This window comes from Molothrus ater, chromosome 1, assembly GCF_012460135.2.
Source record: "Molothrus ater isolate BHLD 08-10-18 breed brown headed cowbird chromosome 1, BPBGC_Mater_1.1, whole genome shotgun sequence".
In the NCBI taxonomy this organism is placed as follows: domain Eukaryota; kingdom Metazoa; phylum Chordata; class Aves; order Passeriformes; family Icteridae; genus Molothrus; species Molothrus ater.
In genome coordinates this window covers 113,962,264-113,974,808 of record NC_050478.2, presented here as the reverse complement: position 1 = coordinate 113,974,808, position 12,545 = coordinate 113,962,264, and the positions used below count along the sequence as shown (strand labels likewise).

The 12,545-nt window shown below is 34.6% G+C and overlaps 1 protein-coding gene across 1 annotated transcript in view; it reads right to left on the bottom strand.

Moving 5' to 3' along the window:
• LOC118701877 (lipoxygenase homology domain-containing protein 1) overlaps positions 1–12,545 on the bottom strand; it is a 131,887-nt gene that overhangs the window by 109,937 nt on the left and 9,405 nt on the right. The window contains exons 5-9 of the mRNA XM_036406828.2: positions 10,412–10,501; positions 8,315–8,447; positions 7,936–8,087; positions 5,505–5,659; positions 3,114–3,172 (exon numbers count right to left, since the gene is read on the bottom strand). Coding sequence (XP_036262721.1) covers positions 3,114–3,172; positions 5,505–5,659; positions 7,936–8,087; positions 8,315–8,447; positions 10,412–10,501 — 589 coding nt within the window. The remainder of the gene's footprint in view (positions 1–3,113; positions 3,173–5,504; positions 5,660–7,935; positions 8,088–8,314; positions 8,448–10,411; positions 10,502–12,545) is intronic.

Below are 12,545 nucleotides of genomic sequence, written 5' to 3'. Positions count from 1 at the left end.
GACCTGTTGAAACAGGCACAGAGAAGGGCCATGAAAATGATTAGGGGCTGGAGTTCCTCTCCTGTGACAAAAGGTTATTGTTGAGCTTGGAGCAGAGAAGGTTCCAGGCAGGTAGACCTTATTGACAGCCTTTCAATATATTAAGGGACTTAAAAGAAAATCAAAGAATTTTTACAAGGACATGTAGTAATATGTCAAGGGAGAATGGTTTCAAAGTGAAAGAGGGTAGATTTAGAAAAGACATGAAGAATATTTTCTTTTAATAAGGATTGTAAGACACTGGAACAGGCAGCCCAAAGAAGTTGTGGATGTCCCGTCTCCGGAAGTGTTTGAAGCCAGGCTGGACGAGGCTTTGAGAAACCTGGTCTACTGGAAGATGTCCCTCTCCATGTCAGGGGCTGTACTAGGTATCTTTAAGTATTTCTTCCAACCCAAACTATTCTACAATTCCATAAAGGAAGTGAAGCATCCAATTTTCACTAAGAATTATCAGACACCAGCTTGTAAGAAACTCTTTTGTGCCTTTGAAAATCTGCATCTTCACAGCTTTCTCTATAGACTCACTTTCTTGATAAAAAACACATAGCACCAGAAAACAAAAGGATAAACATCAATTAGAAGAGAGAAAAGCCTCTATACACTGATGGTGGAAATAAAGAGCATAAGGCAAGGGCTCCCTGCCCCATAGAAAAAGAGCTTGTTTACAAAAAATTCAGCCTTGTCCATTTTCAAACAATATAATGTTAATGTCTTAAAGACAAAGTTCCTTTGAACCATTTGACTGGAAAATAAGGACAATTCCATTTACTAGGGTTTATGAAGACAAGGGGTAAAACATGACCCACTACTCCTCCTAAAATTTCAAACATCATTCAGAAATAAATACATATTTTAAAGCAGGTAAAACGTATTTTCTTTTTGACATATTCAGTGACTAATTGTGCCTCAAGTGGTTTTGATGGCCCTTTCTATTGTATTATCCTCTCAAAGTCAGTCTTTTGTTAAGCAAGGGGGTTCTGAAATGATGCAGTGATTGAGGCTGTATTTTCTAGCTAGTTCATCTCCAACCTCCCAAGTTATAACCTTAGTATCTATAAACTATTTTGCACACAACTACCCCTATGAAGGTAAATTAGGGGATCAAACTTCCCCAAAAACATAATTTAAAAGAGTTTTGGTTTAAACTCCTCTATATTGACTTTGAGGCTTGTTCCTTTTTCCTGGAAGTAGAAAGGACTTGTGTTTGAAAGACCATGGGGGTATAGGAAAAGAGCCCTTAAATTTCTAATCTCTCTGATGCCAGAAATCCTCATTGCAGTGCATTGCCTGCTTCCAAATAGAAAAGGGAAACAGAATTACAAAAGTATTACAAAAACATAATTCTTGTTGGCATAAGAAGCTGGGTTGTTCTGATGAGGTAGAGTACCGATAGCTCCTTAATGACTGAAGAGGAACACACTTTGAGGGGAAAAGAGTACTGATAAAGGTGTTATGGCATCACTGTCATTTAGCATATGCAGAGGAAAGGTACAACCTATCACCTGGGGTCCTGGGGGCAGCAGAAAGTGGTAACTTGCCACAGATGACTGTCCAGACATGTATTTTGGTTTGGGGTTTTTTTTTTTTTCAATTTTCTATATTATTAGAAACAATACACTAGAAAGTTCTACTTCCTGTGAAAATAATTATGGGGTTTTTAAGAAATTATACAGTAAGAAAATGCAATATATTTAAAAGCTCAAGGGAAAAAAAGGTAAGTGAACAAACTGACAGATCAACCACTAAACCAGGAATTGGAGCAGCCCCTCTAGGTATAGGATACACAATTTCAAGTCTCTTTCCCACTGGTCCATGTTTTACCAAGTGCCCCAAACAGGGGGCTATTTGTTTCACACACTTTTGGCTGATTGAGACTTTTGCACAGCTTAAATGACACAGACCCAGCTGTAGGTGCAGAATTTGAATTATGGAAGGGAAGGTCTCTCAGGACAGGCCATGCAAAAGTGAGGTGTGTGGAACAGATTAAAGTACAAAGAATGTTGAACAAAGAGCAAATTACTGCCTGCTGGAAAAAGAATAGAAAGCAGGAAGGACAAAGACACTTGTGACTCAAAAGAAAGCCTATAACAGGGTAGGATTTTAATGTATTTTCTAAAATAACTGGGCAAAAATTTTATCATTACCACTTGCCATAGGAACAAGGTTTAGGACAAGATATTTGGGTCTTCATGGATATTTTGATTTATATAACAAATTTTGAAGAAACATTTTCAAACTTTCTCACAACTCCTCTAGAACATTGTTCATCCTGCAGCATAGCTGAGAAATTCTAATGTGTTATTAAGAAATTAAATTTGATCTGCTCTAGTTGCCAGAACAGAGAAGTCAACCTGAACAAATATGAAATCACAAGTAAAACAGTAAATGAAAAACTATAGTCCAAGAGAAAAAAATCATGTTTTAAAATGTTAACTATAAAAAACTGAAATTAAGATAGATCACCAGTAAGTACTAGAAGAATAGGAATTTTTCAAAGAAGCAGAAGGAAAAATAACATTATGGAAAGAAAAATGACAGAATAAAAATAAAGTATAAGCAAAGTTATTTATTAAATTAAAATGTGAAGTTCAGAGTTTACTGAAATGTTCAAATAGTGTGCTATAATTAATGTTTTAAAATAAATACAAGTGGCAACAAGTGTGTAAAGCAATTAGTTCTGAAACAGAAACAGTCTTCATTAAAATCAGAAAACAAGAACAGTATTTACCATTTGCTTCTTGCATTTTCAGCTGCTGATTTTTTTTAAAGTCTGCAAAAAAAAATCCATTAATAAAGGATCTTTAATACTACAGAAAAGGTTTGAAAGAAGATATCAAAAGGACATTCAGTTTTTCTAGCCAATACAAGAAGACTCTTTCTTATTTGTTCCCTCATTACTTTCTCATTATCACCTATACCAATTATATAAATCATGTTCTCTCAGAAATATAGCAAATCAAGCTGCAAAATCAGTTAACTCTGATATTTACAGTGTAAAATCTGCCCAGATTTTTTCAGAGGAAAAGGATTACTAATTATTTTTCTTACTTCCATAAAGTAACAATAAATATTACCTTGAGGGTACAGCTCAATTTCTGAATGGATTATACCTTGAGATATAAATGGAAGCCACCTAAGAATAAGAAAGAAAATAAGAAAGCAGGTAGGAATCAATTTTTATTTACATTACCATATAACAATGGTCCATATCCAATTTTCATACTGTGTACATCTAACAGCAAAGGGTCTCTACTCCTAAAATGTTAGTATTACAGTAGAAATTATTTGACTCAACAAAGAAACTTGTTTTGTGCAAAAATAAGAGCTATGTAGGTGAAAAATACACTTGTATCAGATTAAGAGACTCATATGGCATTACCTGTTTCTATAGCTAAACAGAAGAATATAGCACAGAACATTTTTTTTTCAATACTATGGATTGAGAGGTAAGTATAATTTGTGCGTACCTATTGCAGTATTTCTTAAAACTACAGTTCAGTGTTAAAACAAAGATGGAACCAAACATTTCTCTTTCTTATTCCTCCTATAAATTGAGGACAGATAAATGAGTCTCAAAAAAGGACAAATCAAGGAAACATTCTTTAGGTTTCCTAGTCATGTTACCCTAGGCTATGTATAATTTTGAAAACTTTTCCTTGAGAACATGGATTACCAACAGCTTTTATTTCCTCTTGCTTGGTAAAAAATCAGCTCTTTTTTTACCAGAAAAGGAATGCAGCAATCTTCTGGGCTGTAGTTTTTTATTTTCTCAGTCCACTTCCATGAACTCTCCAGGAATGACCTAAATCACTCAGTCTCCTATGAAGCCTATTGGGATTCCAGTACAAGCTGGGCAAGAAAAGTCCAGAGTAACTTATGAAGTTTCCAATTTTTTTGTCTTGAAAACAGTACTTGGCAAATTCATATAAGAGCTACTCCTTAAGAAATAAATTTTCTCTTACTAAACTACTTATTTCTATTACTTCTGCTAAAAACTGATGGCACAGACATCTTCTGAAATCCCAGATGCTAAAAGGTATCAGGTAACTAGTAATACTGTATAATTGAAATCGAGCAGAAGGTGTTAGATGTTCAGAAACTAATACCAGGTTTTAAGACAGATAAAATGCTTATGTTCCTTTGGTTAAATGAGAATAAAGACAGAACTTTTTTCATGTCCTGGATCAGAAAATAGCTCTGTAAAATAAAACAAATGTGAGGCTGAAGATTACTGAATTAGATTTCTGAAGAGCAAAAACCTTCTCCCTCCTTGAATAGAGCACAAGTACATTTTGGCAAACATGGAAGTTACACCTGATCCCTACCACTAACTTATTTTAATCCCTTTTCAGTGGAAGGGTTTCCTTCTAGAGAAGTTCGACATTAAAAAAGAAACACTTGTTCCTTTTTAACACTCTCTATCACAGAATAATAAACATCTGGTGTTACTTATCACAGAATTAACACAGCAAAGTGCCCTGCCATTTATCATTCCTAAGCCATATTGCTCACTAGAAATAGCTATGACACAAAGAAAATTTCACCTACATTTTTTTTGAAAGGTAGCAACTCCAGCTAGCAACAACAGCTGGTCTGCATCCAAATCTGCTCAGAGAAATCCTCAGTCTTATACTACTATTTATAAGCATCTTGCCAGTTGAAGAAAAATCTCAGTTTAGAGAGTTAATCAAGGTGAGAAAACACCTTTATTCCTGTTTTTGAGGATGTGACACCAAGAATTGCAAGAAACTGTTCAAGGTTATGTAACCTAGTCATTAAAATCCAGACAAAATAACTAGGCAACATGTATTTATTAAATATTATTAATTAAATGTTATTTATTCCGGTGCCTTGTCACATAGGCATATTGTTCCTCTTCACTTTCTTTATTTCACTCGAGTCATGCATATTCCCATGAGAGAAACTGTAAACTGGAAACTCCAAAAGTGGGATTACCATATTTTTCTAAAAATGCAAAATGAAGTATTTATCAATTGACTTTTAAGATGCTCATTTAATAACTTAAATGGAACATCTACAGAATAATTCCAGGCATCATATTTGTCTCACTGGCCATGCTGTAAAGAGAGTGAATGCTAGTCTTGGAGGGAAAACCTTGTTTCTTTCCCATTTAAAAATACACTTAATTTAGAATATTTCAGGTGCTTTATCTTTCCTTCCTGAAAGGAAAAGTCACGCTTACAACACTGATCCTGTAAGATAAGGCTGTACTTTTAATTCCAGTAACACAGACTCAATATAAGTGTTTAACCTTTGCTACAGATCATACAGAACATTAATTCAAGCAATCTGTTCCGGAATAACACATTTTGTGGATTTTATGAAACTGTGAAATAATCAAAAAATGTCTTTGCCTGAAGAACTCACATTTAGTACATCAATTGACGCAATACTTGTAGTGATCCATATTGAAGAATATTTAAAAATTTTGCTGTAAAAACTACCTTTCACAATTGAAAACATATTCTGAGTTGCTCTCAGCTTCTCTGACAATGACTTTATCACAGTACCAGTGCTGGGACTGGGTACTGGCCTCACAGCGCAACAGCACCTTCTGCAGCTTCCCGAGGGATACAGCTTCCACTGCAAAATCACTGACCTGGGAGACAGAGGACACAGCACTCAGCAATTTGCCACCAATAAGGCAGTCCAAAACCTGAAGTGTGTTAAAAGCCAGATCAATTCCCACAAGGTACAAAGATTTCAGCTGGTTTTAATGACAGCTGGACCGTAACTCTTCTTGGATCTGAAGAGTTAAATGCCTTTCGATGAAGTGTCACAGTAAATAGGAAAGCACAGCCAAACCAGGATGCAGTAACAATCCCCCAAAATATTGGGCTTTTACAGCCATCATCCAAAATGCTGCACACAATCCTTTAGTATTGTTTCAATGCCTTGGCATTTACATTACTCTTCTCTAGGTAAGAAACACTTAAAGCTGTTGTTTCCTTTGTTGATATTAAATCAGACCTCATAATTTTCTCTTTTTGGTTTCACCTCCTCTACTTACATTTTATTCTACTGAAAGAAACTGAAATCTGACATGCTATTTTCCCCTTGTTATTCATCTAGGCTTGTGCTTATAGTTGGAAAGGATTGTTTTCCTAGAAACATGAAGCTGATCAGGTTCAGGTTGATAATTTTCTGTCCCAGGAAAAAGCACACAGCTTTCTGTCTCTAAATATAATGGTCCAGATCATTCTTCTCAGTACAAAGGAAATAAAGGAAAGAAATACACTGGAAAATTGATATCTGTAAAGTTCTCAGTCCTCAGCAAATGGCAGAATTGAGACTGCCTGTGCAAGATTACTTATCCCTTGTGTATAGATAATATATGATCACAAGCTAGTCTCTCTGAAAGATTCCTGCCTCAAAGTGTGCTCAGGAGGGTGACAGATTTTTCAGTATCTCCTTTTGTCTTCATTATCTTTATGTCTCTATGCATTATTTACTGCAACCACCCAAAGAGCTCAGTGAAATAGAAACTGATTTCCCCAGTGACTTCACCTTTGCACTTCTCCCATAGCACCCTGGTTTTCTGCAACTGCTTGATCTCTTTTTTAAAAGGCCATCTGCATAATATTTCAATTTACCTACCTAGTTAAAGCCCAGAGTTTGCTGCCAAAAGCTGTCAAAGATGCAGAGCAGTGTGGGTGCTCAACTGAGAAACAGAGGGGTTAATTTACTGAAATATTTAGCATTTCAAAGAGCTTACTAGGTGTGCAGAGCAGAATTCTATTTGAACTCAGTTACAGCTATGGTTGTTCAGAGAAATTAAACTGGTTATGCAGCAATACATAAGCATGAAAAATGTGGTCACTCAGGAAAGTTTTATTTTAAGCAATTTACCCAATATAATGCAGAATGTCTGTGGCAGGGATGAAATCAAGTTGTTCAAGTCAGCATTCTACTATCTCTGCCAAAAATGATACATCCCAGTCCCTTCTCTGCTGCTCCAAACAATCCACTGTCTTATTCACCCATTTCCATAACAAAGTGCCCTTTGAACCAGTCCCCTCAGCCCCTGTGTAAATAATAGGCTGAACTGACTATCAATCTGGCTTGAATAATGGCCCCCAGAAAATTCCACTTAAATTCTGCATTTTAATTTGAATAAAACTTTATCTCTCATACATTACTAACGCATAAAATATCTATTTTAAAATAGTATAGATACATTTAAAGTTTTCCAGTGGGTTATGGCTATTTTTAGCACTTTAGGTACTGCTTTTCATTTGGTAATTAAGTGTTCCACTAAAAGCTTGGTACCGCTGGTTGTACATACAAGTGTTAATCCTCAATAGACCACAAAGGAAGAAACAGTCTCAATAGAAGGTCACAAGAAGGCTAGTGGCAGAGTTAACATTAAATTCAGTAGTTCCTGAAATTTTACCATACTGCAGAAAATCAGGATGATGTATATTTTACCTTTGAACGAGCTAGGAGGTAATAAAGTGAAAGAAAAATTACTTTAAGTTTGTCCTGTACTAATCACAATGCTTTACTATTATACATTAAAATACATAACAAACAGACCTACTAAGATCTGAAATAATGGAACAATTTCTGTACACTCTTTTGGAGCCATCTGTAACTCATCATACTTTGAAAGGATATGTTTTAAATTCATAGGCAGTTCATCTCACCATCTCAGGGTGAAGCCCTCAAACAATTTTTCTTTCCCTTTTCCTGACTATGTTTTCACTCATCCTCTTAAATCCTGGGTCAGTAGAAAAATATTTTCCTTAGTTCTTAAAAGTTATTTAGCTAAACTTATGTGGTTTGCTTTATTACTATTATTAGGAACCTGTATAGCCTGTTTACAATTACTTAACTATATTCACAAGGCTAGGCAAATTTTTTTTTCAGACTTACCATTCCTCTCTGAAATGGTACTGGTGCACCAGTTTTATGCAGAAGTCTTAGACCAGAATCTCCTCTTTTTCCATAGATACACAAATAAACTGCACAGTCTGTACCAGCTTGCTCCAAGTCACCAGTGTGGACATAAACACGGTATGAAACAGCTTCCAGAAATAACCAAAGGAAGAAAATTCAAGTTATATGTAATCATAACTAATTTTAGCTTAATGCTAACAATGACAGTAGGTCTGATCTGCAATTAGTTTTCTGGACAATACTCTCCAGAAATCAGTCAGACTATTTGCTTTTAAGATTGCTAGGACCACAATTTGGTTGGCATTAACACTGAAAAAGAGGTAGCCAATATATAAATAACTGTATACACACATACTTGGATAGATAGGTTTTCCAGCTTCCACTACTGGAAGTTCACACAGAAGTTCTCTATCATCACGATTCTTTGATAGCCATATGTTTGCTGGAAAATTCAGTGTTTTCTTGCTCCTTAGATGTTGCAGTATCACCTGGAGGAGAAGCAATTCCAAATATAACATAGTTCCAGTGCTTTGTTTCTCAACAGCAAAACATAATTTTGTATATATATGGTTTTTTTCTATCTCAGAAAAAAAGTAACACAATCAGTAAATATGGCATACAAAATTTCAGTGTGAAAATATTTTTGTTTTGGCCACTAGAATGCAACAAATAAATCTGTAGTTGTAATTTGTGTGTTTACCATTTGCAGTGTCCCCAGGTCTGGTTTCAGTGAGTAAACCACCTCTATGTAACACTGCCTGGAGAACTCAAGACTGAAAACCTTCTGGTAGCTGCTGTTACATGACACTGAGCTTTTGGAAGATGTGGAACGATGGACACAGGTTTTTTATTTTAGAATGAAAACTGGATGAAATTCATCAGCTGAATCCTTCTGAACTTTGACAAGTAGAGGATACATTGGAATATTAAATCCATTTGTATTATCTTTGGCTCTTCTACAGCAAAACAAAAAATAACCTGGGTACCATCACCATCTGTTTATTCTTAAGATGGTTAGAATTCAAATTTCTAGAGTTATTTGCTGCTGTACAGTAAGATAGCTGCCTTACTTGTTTCCTATAATTACAGCACTCTTTATAATCTTTTATGAAAGTAGTTTTCTTGGTCTTGAATTACAGTACTTACTACAGGGGTTTTCCAGAGGTCTTGACTAGCAAAAGGAAATCAAAAATTATCTTTCTGCAGTTGTGTTTCTGAGTGTGCATATAATATGCATAAGCCTTGCAAACAAAATTATGAAAACAAGTACTCCATCCAAATTCTAACACTTAGGAGATCAGAGCAATACATGTTTTTATCTCATTTTTCCAATAAAATATTATTTAAAGTAAAATGAACACTGCTTTCAACACCAAAGCATGTATTTATTCTAACGTGAAATACTTTGGCAGCACTGATTCCAAATCTCTAATATTTACTGGCAGTGCCCTCCTGCTGATTCATAACAATTGCATATGTTAACTCATTTTTCAGAAAAACACAGCTTTCAACACGATTTATTTCTTGATCTGAAATGAAGTTTTTGAAATCCCTGGCTTACCTTATGAAATTTGGAACGAAATATTAAAGAAATATTTAGTAACCAGCAGGCGGGAAAGTGTAATATTTATGTTCACATCCTGTTTTATACATTCGCAGTTAAGACCTTTGGGTTAATGTAAAAATCTGCTATTATTGCCTAATTCTGATTGTCTAAATCAAGCTTTTAAGATTATTCTTTTTCATTTGAATAAACTTGTTTCCTTTACAAATTCAACACAAGAAACAGACAAAAAATTCTTATCCTAGTTCTAAAATACGTTTTACATGGGTGTCAGCCTTAGGAAGTATTTAGAACAAATTTTGTCTGGTGAACATCCCTAAATATCAAGAGAAATATAGAATTAAAACAAAATAAAGAAGAATTTTCTCACCAAATTAAAAAAAAAAACCAGCAGCTTTTTTCCCCTGAAAATATTCATAATTATGAGAAATGGTGGGGCCTGTTATAACTTACTTTGTTTACCTTCCAGCAAACTTTATTCATTCCTGGCAAGTTGTTGTCGTGGAATGATTGATGCTCCATCATTTTCAAATTTTCAGGGCTGGAATCTAAAGCTAGAATCTCCCTAACACACTGAAGAGTATAGAAACACTAAAGAGTATGGCAAATTTTCATTAAGCAAAATTTGGTCAAATACATCAATACAATAAAATTGCTGTCTGCAGGAATTAGGAATAATTGCAAAATAATCCTACATATTTCTATCCCTTAGGAGGTGAACTGTATCAGTGTTTTTGTCATCTCTACAGCAATCTAAGAACACAATTCAGTAACAACTTATCCCAATCAGCATTTATTGTTTCATAAACCTATGTCTTTATGAAAAGATGGGCCTTTATTTCACATAAATTTAATAAAATGGGAACAAAATCACCATAAAAGTCTCACCCTCTGTAAGTTCCACTCGGGTTGTTCATCTGGTAATCCATCAAGTTCAATTCTTATCTTGTAGATATTGCCAATGCTGTTTATTTTAACCTGAATAAAGTCAGAACAGTACAGTATAGAACAACATAGAATTACATCTTTATCTTTGCAATTGATTCTAGATTTATCTGAACTATCGTAGTATCTGAGTGCTCAGGAACAATGCATAATATTTGATTGGCAGGTTTGAGGTTATAGGATTCAGAAAACACATTTCTTCTATTTTGACTAAGCAGATTACTGTCTGAGCCCCAGTTTGACCAGATCACAGCCTAATGGAATCACAATGCTTGACAGGAGAATGATTTGAAAGCTATTTGAACTCTTCAAAGTTTCAAGAGTAAAAAAATGTTGGTGAGGGTTTTTCATGAGAGAAATGAGCAATACAGAATTACATCCTATAAACAAAATTACATCCTCTGACTACAAGTCACAAAACTTTCATAATTCTGCACAGATGACCATAAACCCTAATATGTCAACATGAAGAATACAAAATTTTGGAGACCTCAAAGAATAACTCCCAAGGGTTGGCAGAACTTCTGCAAAACTTCAGAAGTCACTGATGCTATATTTGCTTTCTAACTATGATTTGCATTCATTTTCCCTTTCAAGCATTAAGTGTGTTCTTACTTACAAAAACTATTCTATGCAACCCTATGTTCAAAACTTTAAATGAACCTCCACTTATCTAGGGTTCATTTGAAGTTTAATCACTATTGAAAGCAAGCATTAATAATTTTAGATAATTTATAATGTACCTTTAGGAATGGAAGAGTGTGTTATTATGCTATTTCTCAAATAATAATTCTATTCATAAAAGATTGGTAACAGCCTATTTCTTTCCACAATTTACATCCAAAAAGCCATTTACATTGGACAAAAATTGTCTTCATTCTCTTAAAAACACTATATTATCCACTCATTCTATACTTTCATTAACAAAAAGCACTCTTCTCATTTTAGTGGTCAGTATTACCTCTTCTCCTGTATCAGCTTTTGGCTCTTTGTGCTTTTATGTAAGAAAATTTTATGCTATAGTCACAGCATTGTCATGCTTTAGTCAAAGATTTCTAAAATAAAAAAACTGCTACTCTGGATTTCCTGAACATTGAAATTTCCAAATGGTTGTTTGAGACAGAATCTGTGGGTTTCACACGTGTTATTTGTGTTGGTATAGTTGTTACATCAACCTGACTTCCATTAACCAACTAAAAGTGAACACCAGTATTGAAACACTGATGTGACAATATAGTTTCCTTATTTTCCATTGGCTTAAGAAAATTGCTTTGCTTTGCTCTGCCAAGTCATATCCTTGTTTATGCTGCATAATATTCCCCTCTAAAAGTAGTCTTATTAGAGTAACCTGGAGACTTTGGGATTAAAGCAGCAGTAAAAATTATGGGCATATATTCAGCTTGAATGCAAAAAAAAAAACCCACATGCATTGTCTTTCCCCCATTTCACAAACAAACTAAGCTACTTCTCAAATAATGTGGGTATGGTCTTCTCATTCACAGAGCTGGTGCTCACTGCATATACAAGGCTGTCATGTCATTTGTTTATTCTAATAAACCCCTCTTCAGACTTTCAGTTAATAAAGAAAAAAGGTTGCACATAATTTCATGTATCAACACAACCCAAAACAAAATGTAGAAGACTAAGTCAGAATGCAAGAGTGTTTTCTTCTTAAAACAAGTATAGGTCTTCCTAAAACAAGTATAGGTCTACCAAAGTAAAACTCCGGTAGTCTTGATTTTTCTCATGCACTGTCTTAGGAATGAGTAAGCAGGCAATGAAAATTCACATGGATAAGGTAAAATAAGAAAGAGAAGGCCACATATTGAATGGTTTTCAGTTTTAGGTTAGTTCTACTCAAACTTTTTACAGGTGCACATGTTGCTGATAAATGTAAAGTTAAAGAACTTTAAACTGATTCCTAATTGCTGGATTATTTTAGCCTTTCAGAAGCTGCTTTCTTCCTAGAACTCCTGGCAAGAGCTATGATTAAGTTGATTACTTTAAGAATAAAATTTGGTATCATCTGTTCTAGAATATATCAGTAAAAACATAAAAGTTCAAAGACAGACGTGGT